Source organism: Bos mutus, chromosome 10 (genome assembly GCF_027580195.1).
Source record: "Bos mutus isolate GX-2022 chromosome 10, NWIPB_WYAK_1.1, whole genome shotgun sequence".
NCBI classification, from domain to species: domain Eukaryota; kingdom Metazoa; phylum Chordata; class Mammalia; order Artiodactyla; family Bovidae; genus Bos; species Bos mutus.
In genome coordinates this window covers 29,219,892-29,233,065 of record NC_091626.1, presented here as the reverse complement: position 1 = coordinate 29,233,065, position 13,174 = coordinate 29,219,892, and the positions used below count along the sequence as shown (strand labels likewise).

At 42.2% G+C, this 13,174-nt stretch overlaps 1 protein-coding gene across 2 annotated transcripts in view; it reads left to right on the top strand.

Moving 5' to 3' along the window:
• The window catches only part of ARG2 (arginase 2), a 34,801-nt gene that overhangs the window by 16,545 nt on the left and 5,082 nt on the right, over nucleotides 1-13,174 (top strand). For both annotated transcript variants that reach the window (XM_005905728.2, XM_070377667.1), the window contains exons 3-4: nucleotides 7,403-7,580; nucleotides 9,703-9,862. In XM_005905728.2, the coding sequence (XP_005905790.1) occupies nucleotides 7,403-7,580; nucleotides 9,703-9,862 (338 nt within the window). The remainder of the gene's footprint in view (nucleotides 1-7,402; nucleotides 7,581-9,702; nucleotides 9,863-13,174) is intronic.

Here is a 13,174-nt window from a genome sequence, read left to right as displayed (position 1 = left end):
CCTGCGGCTTGCTATACTCACCCATGTGTCAGCCCACTTGACCCATCTCTCTTGATTTGCTAGAGGCCTTGGGAGCAGCTAAAGCTACCTGTAAGTACAAGTAGAGCAGCAGAGAGAACGGGGTGCCCTTCTGCTGTAGAAATGCCTGCTCACTCATAATATTCTTATCTGATCTCTAACCAAAGGAGGATTCAGGCATGCTCTGAACTTTAGGTGCCATTTACCTTTGCTGAATTTCTTCTGCAGTATGTGGATGATGATACCGAGAGAGGAAGTACTGAGGAGTAGCAGCTCTCCGTAAAGCATCTAGCCAGCACTGCATGGTAGCCAGAGAGAGACAAGTTTTGCTCCTTTCCCTTGTTTCCTGTCACTGGCTTCTTTCAGGGATTCACTGGTGATGAGGGCCCTGAAATAGAAGTGCTGTTCGCAGACATTGCTAAGGTCAGATAGGGCTCTTTTCATTTCTTCCAGTTGCATCATTCTGTGGATGCACTTGTGTTCTCGTTGCACTCTGATGGAACCTGAGAGGTTTATCAAGGCCAAAGGTAACATCCAGGCCTAAAAGATCAGAGTAGTAGGCAGTGTATTTTTATTTCCAGCACTGGGGAGAGAAGCAATGAGGCGGTGCCAGTATATATAGGGCTTGACTTTTTTCCCCACAGCAAATGAAAAATGAGAGCCCTTTCTAGTTGGTTCCAGATCTATTTGATATGAGAGCTTCCTTGGAAGTTTCGGGTTTATTTCATCTTACAGTATCTTCTAAAAGAGGAAAGAGCAGCAATGGAATATTGTGTCTCTTCCAATTTAGACTTGCAGATGAGTTGACCTGAAGGACAAAAGATTTGAGAAGAGAGAGCTCCCTCCAGCATGGTAGCTATTCCATGTTATACTCTGTGCAGTTTTCACTATAATTCCAAGATTCATTAAAATTGGTGAGACCATTTCTTGTTTTTTGAACCAGAAAATTTTCCATTAGCACTCAGAGTAATGCTTTAACTTTACTCAGTTCATCCTGCTCTTAACAAAAAATTAACCTCCCATCAACCTCTCTACACCTCAAAAACAGCCTATGGGTCATAATTTATGTTCCCTATAACCTCATATTGCTTAGCTCCAAAATGCAGACATCTCATTCTTATTAAATTGTTCAACTGTTTCCAAACATGGCATACATTTCTTCTTTCAGGTCCTCATTTTCTTTAGACACCAGTCTTAGGCTCTGTTCCACTAGTCCTTTGGGTGTTACAATGCTACTGGTGCAGCAGGCATTATAGGAGAAAGCCGCATCAGTCTGCATCAGGATGGCATGGTCCCCTCACTGATTCAGCTCTGTAATGAACTAGAACAGTTAAGATCAGCAACATAAGCTTTCATATTTTGAGTTCTTAATCACTTAAAGATTATGGCAGTGGAATTATCCAGTCTCATCCTCTTCTGGATGTGAAAACCTAGTTTGCTGGCCAATGCCATATATGCAGGAATGATGTGCCACTTCTAGGCTGGGGCCTTTAAAAGCAAAGGTGTGCCTTCTTAGTGCCTTCTCCCTCTCCACCTGCCTTGAACCTGGAGAGACTTAACCTTAGTCGTACAAGATGACAAGCTCCTAAGTGTGGCAGACCTACGAGCCAGAAGGAGTCTGGTTTCTGAATCATATAGAGGAAAGCTGCTTGCTGACCTAGAATATCGAACCCTGGACACTTAAATGAACAAGAAGCCAATCTAACATGTATATGTACAGCTGAGTCCCTTCATTGTACACCTGAAACTATCACAACATTGTTAATCGACTATACCCCAATACTAAATGTTTTTGGTGTTAAAAAATACATATAAAAAAAGAATATTATGGTGCTTGCTTCAGCAGCACATATACTAAAACACTGGAACAATTCAGAAAAAGATTAGCACAGTCTGTATGTAAGGATGATATGCAAATTTGTGAAGTGTTTGGCCACCTGATGGGAAGAGCTGACTCATTTGAAAAGACCCTGATGCTGGGAAAGATTGGGGGCAGGAAGAGAAGGGGATGACAGAGGATGAGATGGTTGGATGGCATCACCAACTCAATGGACATGGGTTTGGGTGGACTCCAGGAGTTGGTGATGGACAGGGAGGCCTGGCGTGCTGCAGTCCATGGGGTCACAAAGAGTCGGACATGACTGAGCGACTGAACTGAAATGAAAAAGAATACCATGGATTTTGTTTAGGCATAAAGGTCTACAAGGACAGACTAGTCAAACTTGGAAATTGGGATAAGGGACTCTCACCATTCGACACTTCCTTGATAATTTTACAAAAATTTCTATTGTCAATTAGGAAGGAAAACAACAATAGAGTAACAAAATTTTCTGGTACAAAATTCACTCATTTAGAAGCCCTTTGTTGTCTACCTGATCCTCCTGAATTTCCTTTTGCTTCTTTAGCATTCACTGTTCCTAGTCCTTACTTGGACTTTATTGTGGAAATCCAGGAGCAGAGCTGGGAGTCATACAGGGTGGTCCACTCAGGCAGGGCCCTCAAGGTATTAATCCCTTCAAGGGGTCTGGTCCTCAGCTTTGTGGATCCAGGAACAGAAGTCTTAAAGTGTGCAGCAGAGTTTATCAGACTTTAACACCCAGAGACTGATGCTAACTATGATGTATAAACCCAAATGCCCATCTGTACGTAATTACAGTGAGCAATGGTCCTTCTGACATCCACTGTCAGAAGAGGAAGTCCTCTTGCTGGTATGAGGGCTGCTGGGAAACTGAGTAAGCAGAAGGCTGTTTGGCAAGCAAGGAATCGGAACCCACCATCCAGGCTGTGAATTAATCTGGTGATTCACTCCACAGTTACATGTTTAATGACCAAAATCCTTTTATGAAATTCAGTCTCTCTGCCATGGAGGGTGTTGCTTTTAAGACTGCCAGATTCTCTTAAGGTTCCTTTTTAGGCTTTCTGAAGCTTTATTCTGATAAGTAAACAATACTGAGCCTAGTTACTACTGTTTCTGTCGCACTTATCGAAGCCTACATCCTATATTCCATGATTGGACTTGAGCGTTCCTCAAGTTCTGTCACTTAACCACCAGGCTGATCACTTTAGTTCTCATTTATTTCTTATTGGTTATGGGAGGATTAAATGAGTTAGTCTTCAAAAATTAATATTAGTATTATTTACTTAGATTATAAACCCTTTCTAATTATACACCTAACATAAAACACCTAGAGCCTAAATGCTTGATGTGGTTTAAGGGGATGCTGAGATAAACACGGATAGGGAAGTTAAAGGGGCTTCCCAGGTTGTGCTAGTGATAAAGAACCAGCCTGCAAATGCAGGAGACTTAAGAGACATGGGTTCAATCCCTTCGTTAAGAAGATCCCTTGGAGAAGGGCATGGCAACCCACTCCAATATTCTTGCCTGGAGAATTCCATGAACAGAGGAGCCTGGCGGACTACCGTCCATAGGGTTGCAAAGAGTCAGACGTGAATGAAGCTACTTAGTACTGGAGCACTGGAGGGAAGTTGAAACATCCAAGTATAGGCACTGCCATCAAATCTGTCCAGCACAAGATTGTCTTGCAACAGTGCCAAGACCTAATATTAACTTGAAAGTTAATGCTTCATTTCTCTTAAATCCAGTGTCCTTCCATATTTTGAGATTCAGTAAAGTACATAGTGACCTTCAGTTCACTCAGTCGTGTCCAACTCTTTGTGACCCCATGGACTGCTGCACGCCAGACTTCCCTGTCCATCACCAACTCCCAGAGTTTGCTCAAACTCATGTCCGTTGAGTCAGTGATGCCATCCAAACATCTCATCTGCTGTTGTCCCCTTCTCCTCCTGCCTTCAGTCTTTCCCTGCATCAAGGTCTTTTCCACTGAGTCAGTTCTTCACATCAGGTGGCCAAAGTATTAGAGCTTCAGCTTCAGCATCAGTCCTTCCAATGAATATTCAGGACTGATTTCCTTTAGGATTGACAGGTTTGATCTTACAGTCCAAGGGACCCTCAAGAGTCTTCTCCAACACCAGTTCAAAAGCATCAATTATTTGGTGCTCAGCTTTCTTTATAGTCCAACTCTTCACATCCATACATGACTACTGGAAAAACCATAGCCTCGACTACATGGACCTTTGTTGGCAAAGTCATGTCTCTGCTTTTTAATATGCTGTCTAGGTTGACATGACTGAGCGACTTGACTTTCACTTTTCACTTTCACGTGTTGGAGAAGGAAATGGCAACCCACTCCTGTGTTCTTGCCTGGAGAATCCCAGGGACAGGGGAGCCTGGTGGGCTGCCATCTATGGGGTCGCACAGAGTCAGACATGACTGAAGCGACTTAGCAGTAGCAGCAGCAGCAGCAGGTTGGTCATAGATTTTCTTCCAAGGAGCAAGTGTCTTTTAATTTCATGGCTGCAGTCAACCATCTGCAGTGATTTTGGAGCCCAAGAAAATAAAGCCTGTCACTGTTTCCATTGTTTCCCCATCTATTTGTCATGAAGTGATGGGACCAGATGCCATGTTCTTTGTCTTTTGAATGTTGAGCTTTAAGCCAGCTTTTTCACTCTCCTCTTTCACTTTCATCAAGAGGCTCTTTAGTTCCTCTTTGCTTTCTGCCATAAGGGTGGTGTCATCTGTGTATCTGGGGTTATTGATATTTTTCCCAGAAATCTTGATTCCAGCTTGTGCTTCATCCAGCCTGGGATTTCGCAGGATGTACTCTGCATATAAATTAAATAAGCAGGGTGACAATATACAGCCTTGACGTACTCCTTTCCTAATTTGGAACCAGTCCGTTGTTCCATATCAAGTTCTAACTGTTGCTTCTTGACCTGCATACATATTTCTCAGGAGGCAGGTAAAGGTGGTCTGGTATTCCCATCTCTTGAAGAATTTCCCTCAGCTTGTGATCCACACAAAGACTTTGGCTTAGTCAATAAAGACATAGATTTTTTTCAGGAATTCTCTTGCTTTTTCGATGATCCAATGGATGTTGGCAATATGATCTCTGGTTCCCCTGCCTTTTCTAAATCCACCTTGAACATCTGGAAGTTCTCAGTTCACATACTGTTGAAGCCTGGCTTGGAGAATTTTGAGCATTACTTTGCTAGCATATGAAATGAGTGCAATTGTGGGGTAGTTTGAACATTCTTTGGCATTCCCTTTGAGATTGGAATGAAAACTGACCTTTTCCAGTCCTGTGGCCGCTGCTGAGTTTTCCAAATTTGCTGGCATATTGAGTGCAGCACTTTCACAGCATCATCATTTAGGATTTGAAATAGCTCAACTGGAATTCCATCACCTCCACTAGCTTTGTTTGTAGTGATGCTTCCTAAGGCCCACTTGACTTTGCATTCCTGGATGTCTGGCTCTAGGTGAGTGATCACACCATCGTGGTTATCTGGGTCATTAAGATCTTTTTTGTATAGTTCTTCTGTGTATTCTTGCTACCTCTTCTTAATAGTGACCGTACTCATGTCTTTTTTCTGTTTAAAAGACTTTTAAGAAAATTTTTTATAGTTGTTTTACTTGATTATTTTTTTCTCTTGGTTCCCAATATCTTTGGTCTGTTTTCATATTCTACCTCTAGAACCTTTCCTTTTTATTTAGTCATTGAGATCTTCTCTGGTTTTGGATCTCTCATATGTTATTTTTTAAAAAGCAATGGTACACAAAGAAGATACACACAGAAGTCTAGCTGCATATGCATCTTACCTTTAATTGAGAATAGGATAAGGCAGTCTGTTTTGCTTCCAGTATCCTTACTAGTGGTGACCCCTTGGTTGGGCTTATGTTCCAGGCCATTGTTGGCCTTATGTTCCAGACCATGGCTTCTCAAGTTTCTACATTCTCTAAGAAGTTTGGCTTTGGATTGAGTTTGGGTTCAAGAGGTAAAGCTCAAAACTGTACAACATTCAAGACTGGTCTGTGCTGGTCTTAATCCAGATCTTTAACACAAATCTCTGCAGACACTAAGATGTCTGTCTATCCCGTGACCCACCCCTTGCCCCTCCCCTCATCATACTTGTATCCCAGATGGAGAAGGAGGCCCTTAAGAATACAATCTGTTCTAACATTCTGTTTATTCAGATCTCCTGATAGTGTTATTTAGTCCTCACCCTAAATGTAACTGATTTATTGATATAAGTGGTTAAGATCGAAAGACTGGTACTTACACTAAAGATTAACATGTAGTTAGTAAAGGTTAAGGCAGAGTGACTAATGTCACTGTGGGAATACTGTGAACCCTGCCTGGGTGGGAAAATATTACAGCTTACTGTCCGAATGTACCAGTAGCTCATTTTGTTTGTTTTAAAGATAAGTCTGTGCCTTTACTGGCCAAACAGGTACTCAAGGCGGATGAACCAGGAGGAGTGGGTGGCTCCATGCTTCCTGGGCTTGTAGGTGATGGAGAACTCGCCCAGGTAGTGTCCAGTAATCTTGGACTTGATTTCCACCCGGGTGAAGGTCTTGCAGTTGTAGACACCCACCATCTGAGCGGGATGACTTCAGTACCTATGGCTTCTCTTTGGGTCAAGCCCCAAGACTGGTCCTGCCCAGGAGCTTCTACCACGGCCATGGGGTGCCGTGCAGCTGTGTCACTGCATCAGCATGTCCAGCAGCTGGTGGCTGCTCATCCCTGTGGGTGAATGTGTGGAAGGTCCACTGCTGCCTGCTCCCCTTCTGCTGTCTTGTTGGCTCCTCGGAGAGGGCTGTTTAGTTCTTAAAGTGCTGGAATCAAGAGGGAGTCTTTGAGGTCTCAACTGCATAGTCTAGAATACACACTTTGGGGCAGACAGCCTGAATTGGGATCCTGATTCTGACACCTGGAAACTGTGTGACCTTGGGGCCTTGCATCAGTTCCCTCACCTATAGAATGGCATACTATAGTTGCCTAATAGGATTGTGAGTCTTAAGAATTTCTGTTGAGCAGTCGCAACAGTGTTTGGGATCTTATAAGTAATAATTGTAAAAGCCTCCTAAACCTAAGAGATATTTAGGTACTCAGATTGGCCTTTATTTTTTAAAAAGTTGATATTATGAAAATTCCTATATTTGTTTTTTTGTCCTAAATTAATGCTACTTGATTTTCTGTAAATCCTTTCAGTTCCTCTTGGTATTTTACTTTCACTCTGTAACTTGAGGCTATCTGAGCTCTAACTGAGACCAGTTTTGTAATGGGTAGGTTAAGTGAGTGAACATTTCTGGGTTTTACTTTCTAAAACTCAGCTTTATCTGCAAAATGATATTCCTAAAAGGATCTACCCCACAGGATTGCTGGGAGGATGGAGAGAACCCTGCCACTATCGTGTGAGGTTTTAGTTACCCAATGTGTACTCTATTAAAACTGTTATTTGTGGCCCCAGGCCAGTAAAAGGGGGAATAACATGATTACTCTTGTCATCTCTCGTTCATTTCTAGGCTGCCACCTTAAAGACTTCGGAGATTTGAATTTTACTCCAGTTCCCAAAGATGATCTCTATAACAACTTGATAGTGAATCCTCGCTCAGTGGGCCTGGCCAACCAGGAACTAGCGGAGGTGGTTAGCCGAGCTGTGTCAGGTGGCTACAGCTGTGTCACGGTGGGAGGAGACCACAGGTAAGAGGGAGCCAGGGTGGTGGAGGGGCTGGACCGCATGGCTCATTTAGAGTAAAATACTCTAGAATTTCTAGGGCATCATGTACATAGCATTTTCATGTCTAAGATCAGGAACCACTCGAGGCACGTACAGTTTCCTTTGTAAGACGTGTCACATAGTATGAGGACAAGTTCAGAGTTAGACTAAGCAAAGTTTTTAGACGGTATGTTTCATGCTTGCTTCTTGGAAAACTTTCTTAAAACTTCTAATGACTTTTCATTTTGGTTATTTAGGAGAATTGGAGGGATTTCATTGATAGGCTGAATTTATTTTAAGCATTTCTGCTAATAGGTTTTAGAAATGCCCCACTTAGCATGTGAATACTGTCTCTACCTCCACAGTACAGACCCTAGGTGGCTTACCCAGTTGATCCTTCCTCTCAGTGAATCAGCATGCACTTTACTGAGCACTGTTCTGATGAGTTGTCAAGCAGTGCCAAGGAGTATTGGAAGCTTGTGATCTATTAGAATTAAATGAAATAAATACACATGGAATGAGAAAAAAATACTGAATTCCACATCTCAGAAGGAAGAGATCAGTCTGGGCTGGACTAGTCAGATTTCACGGGGGAGTATTTGAGCTAAGTAATGAAGATTTTTTTTGTAGAAAGAAAAATAGCATTGAAGTACTAGGAATATCAAGCATTTAATACATAGTCTCAGTTAATCCTCAAAACCGTGCCATGAGGCAGATACTATTTTATCTAATTCACTGCTGGGGACAATGAGGGACAGAGGCTGAATAACATCTAGAACCAGGAAGTAGTAGAGCTTGGATTCAAGTCCATTGTGACCACTGTGGGCAATAATCTTTTGAGATCAAATCTAGCAATTTCCCTGAGTTACTCAGCTTTTCAGATCAATTAACAGAACTGGAAAGACAGGTAGATTCCTCATTAAGAATAAAATTTTAGGTAGAGTAAGGAAGTCCGTCCCACATTCTCTACTGAAATTGATTAAATAACTCAAGGGTGGGTCTCTTGCTCTGAGCTCAGGCATTTTTCAGTCACTAAGCTCCCTTTAACAGTGTAACATACACTACTGCTTTGATCATCAACCCGACTAACATTATTATCCTTATCTTATAGAAAGGGAAATAGCAGTCTAGAGAAGTTAGATGACTTGTCCTATTTCACACAGTTCTTCCTAGAAAGACCCCCAGTATTCTGAATTGATCCAGTGCTTTTAGCACCATACCATGCTCTTTCTTGAAAAGGTCCTACATGGAACACAGGGCTTAAAATGCTACCTCAGGGTATTCTGACCAAAAGGATGACTGGCTAGTTCCTAAGATGCTTAAGCTGCATTTCCCATCGTCCTGAGGACAAGTTCTTTGGTTCCTGGGAAGCTTGAGCAGCTTTCCAAACACAATTTCATCAGCTGTACTCCTTCAGTTCAGACAGGATAGTTGGCTAATGTAAGCAGAGACCAAGGACAAGCAAAGCAAAAACCAGGAACACCTAATGGTACTTGAATGTCATGCTAATGTATAGAACATGCAAATAAACTTCTGTTTTATTCAGTGATCTAATGAGGTCTTTAATTGGGTTGCCCTGTTAATGTCTTTAAAAATGTTGACTTATTGTTTTAGGAAGTATCACATAATCTTTCTAAAAAGCGGTAATACAAATTTTTATCCTTAAAAAGTTAACATAACTGATTCTCTAAAAGTAATTTTTCTTGGTCTCTCAAGAGATATTAAGTAGTACTAGTGAGTTGTTACATACTGATCACCTCTTTAACAGGATTTCATTTGTTGAACAAAAATTTTGGATCCTTTTCTGGGCCAAGACTAATGGATCCAATTAAAGGAATTTAGGGGCAGCAATGAACCTGGTACACCACAAGAATAACCAGTTGTCAGCTTTGAATCTTTAGAGCCTTCCATTTCTCCCTCTTTCATTCAGGATTTGTCTTTGGGAATGACAGTCCGAGGGACCCTGTTCTCATCCAAATCCAGACTCAATCTAGAGCCTGACTTCACCCTGAGGACAAAGTGTGAGCTGTGCTGGCTGAGGATATTTGTTATTATGATGTTTGCCAAGCAGGGGGCTTTTAAGATTATTTTATTTGTTCTTTGCAGCCTGGCAATCGGTACCATCAGTGGCCACGCCCGACACTGCCCAGACCTTGGTGTGATCTGGGTTGATGCCCATGCTGACATCAATACACCCCTCACCACTTCATCTGGAAATCTACATGGACAGCCAGTTTCGTTTCTCCTCAGAGAACTACAGGACAAGGTCTGTGGGCTGAAATGAAGAGAATGTAGAGCAGGTTGCAAGGGTTATCCTGGGGCTCTGAGAATCTAGTTCAGTAAGATTTCTGTGAAGGATAGATTTATGGTGATGGTACTAATGTTCCCCACTTCTTCATTTGTTCACCAAACTTATTTCGGACCAGATAGTCCAGACGCTGGGGGCATAAGGAGGACTAGTACACGGGCCCTGCTTCTGGAGTGGCTCATAATCTCATAATCATAATCTCATCTCATAATAAAGGAATGTGGTAGTGGGCAGTGCCCTCTGGTGATATGGATATACCTACAGCCTGAAGAATTCTTGGTAAGAAGCTCCTGGGCCTCACTCTTGGACCCACCAGTCTAGAAGACAAATAAAACCATGATTACCTCAGTAATGTTTTCCCAGGCTCTTCAGAAGACTTGGGAGCTCATGCTAGGCATGGACTAGAATCTGTGTATCCCTCCCCTCAGTAAGGGACCAAGTTAAACCAGGACAGTAAAAAGGTTATTCACTAGGCAGAATTCACATTTTGACTCTTGGGGACTTGAAACATAACCTGGTTCCCATCTCAAGAACCAATCGGTAAACAATTCAATAGTATGCAAAGAGGTGGAAAAGATCTAGTCAGCAGTATTCTTGCTATTTAGGTAAGTTAATGAGAAACCAAGGCCACCTTCAGTTCAGGTCAGTTGCTCAGCTGTGTCCAACTCTTTGCAACCTCATGGACTGTGGCATGCCAGGGTTCCCTGTCCATCACCATCCTCCTGAAGCTTGCTCAAACTCATTTGCTCAAACTCATGTTCGTTGAGTCAGTGATGCCATCCAACCATCTCACCTGCTGTTGTCTCTTCTCCTGCCTTTAATCTCTCCCAGCATCAGGGTCTTTTCCAATGAGTCAGCTCTTCACATCAGGTGGCCAAAGTATTACAGCCTCAGCTTCAGCGTCAGTCCTTCCAATGAATATTTAGGACTGATTTCTTTTAGGATTGACAGGTTTGATCTCCTTGCAGTCCAAGGGACTCTTGAGAGTCTTCTCCAACACCACAGTTCAAAAGCATCAATTCTTCGGCACTCAGCATTCTCTGGCGCTTAGCTTTCTGTATAGTCCAACTCTCACATCCATACATGACTACTGCAAGAACCATAGCTTTGACTAGACAGACCTTTGTTGGCAAAGTAATGTCTTTATTTTATAATATGCTGTCTAGGTTGGTCACAGCTTTTCTTCCAAGGAGCAAGCGTCTTTTAATTTCATGGCTGCAGTCAACCAGATGGCAGTGATTTTGGAGCCCAAGAAAAAGTCCGTCACTGTTTCCACTGTTTCCCCATCTATTTGCCATGAAGTGATGGGACTGGATGCCATGATCTGAGTTTTCTGAATGTTGAGCTTTAAGCCAGCTTTTTCACTCTCCTCTTTCACTTTCATCAAGAGGCTCTTTAGTTCCTCTTTGCTTTCTGCCATAAGGGTGGTATTATTTGCGTATCTGGGGTTATTGATATTTCTCTCAGCACTCTTGATTCCAGCTTGTGCTTCATCCAGACGGGCATGTTACATGATATACTCTGCATATAAGTTAAATAAGGAGGGGGACAACATACAACCTTGATGTATTCCTGTCCTGATTTGGAACCAGTCTGTTGTTCCATGTCCACTTCTGTTTCTTCTTGACCTGCATAGAGATTTCTCAGGAGGCAGGTTAGGTCAAGGTGGTCTGGTATTCCCATCTCTGAGTTTCCCACAGTTTGTTGTGATCCACACAGCCAAAGGCTTTGGCAGAGTCAATAAAGCAGAAGTAGATGTTTTTCTGGAAGGCAATTTGATCTCTGGTTCCTTTGTCTTTTCTAAATACAGCTTGAACATCTGGACTGTTGAAGCCTGGCTTGGAGAATTTTGCTACTTTGCTAGCCTGTGAGATGAGTGCAATTGTGCAGTAGTTTGAGCATTCTTTGGCATTGCCTTTCTTTGGGATTGGAATGAGAACTGACCTTTTCCAGTCCTGTGGCCACTGCTGAGGTTTCCAAATTTGCTGGCATATTGAGTGCAGCACTTTAACAGATCATCTTTTAGGATTTGAAATAGCTCAACTGGAATTCCATCACCTCCACTAGCTTTGTTCGTAGTGATGCTTCCTAAGGCCCACTTGACTTTGCATTCCTGGATGTCTGGCTCTAGGTGAGTGATCACACCATCGTGGTTATCTGGGTCATTAAGATCTTTTTTGTATAGTTCTTCTGTGTATTCTTGTCACCTCTTAGTATCTTCTGCTTCTGTTAGGTCCATACCATTTCTGTCCTTTATTGAGCCCATCTTTGCATGAAATGTTCCCTTGGTATCAGTAATTTTCTTGAAGAGATCTCTAGTCTTTCCCATTCTGTTGTTTTCCTCTATTTCTTTGCACTGATCACTGAGGCTTTCTAATCTCTCCTTGCTATTTGGAACTCTGCATTCAAATGGGTATATCTTTCCTTTTCTCTTTTGCCTTGAGCTTCTCTTCTTTTCTCAGCTATTTAGAAGGCCTCAGACCACCATTTTGCCTTTTTTTTTTTTCTTGAGGATGCTCTTGATTACTGCTTCCTGTACAATGTCACGAACCTCCTCCATAGTTCTTCAGGCACTCTGTCTATCAGATCTAATCCCTTGAATCTATTTGTCACTTCTGTATAAACAAGAGATTTGACTTAGGTCATACCTGAATGGTCTAGTCATTTTCCCTACTTTCTTCAAGTGTGAATTTGGCAATAAGATTGAGTTGATGTTCTGAGGCACAATCAGCTCCTGGTCTTGTTTTTGCTGACTGTATAGAGCTTCTCCATTAGACTGCAAAGAATATAATCAATCTGATTTTGGTATTGACCATTTGGTGCTGTCCATGTGTAGTCTTTTCTTGTGTTGTTGGAAGAGGGTGTTTGCTATGACAAGTGCATTCTCTTGGCAAAACTGTTAGCCTTTGCCCTGCTTCATTTTGTACTCCCAGGCCAAATTTGTGTTACTCGTTCTCTCTCTTGACTTCCTACTTTTGGATTCCAGTCCCCTATAATGAAAAGGACATCTTTTTTGGGTGCTAGTTCTGGAAGGTCTTGTAGGTCTTCGTAGAACTGTTCAACTTCAGCTTCTTCAGTGTTACTGGTTGGGGTACAGACTTGGATTAGTATATTGAATGGTTTGCCTTGGAAGTGAACAGAGATCATTCTGTCATTCTAGATTGCACCCAAGCACTGCATTTTGGACTTTTGTTGACTATCATGGCTACTCCATTTCTTCTAAGGGATTTTTGCCTGCAGTAGTAGATATAATGGTCATGTGAGTTAAAT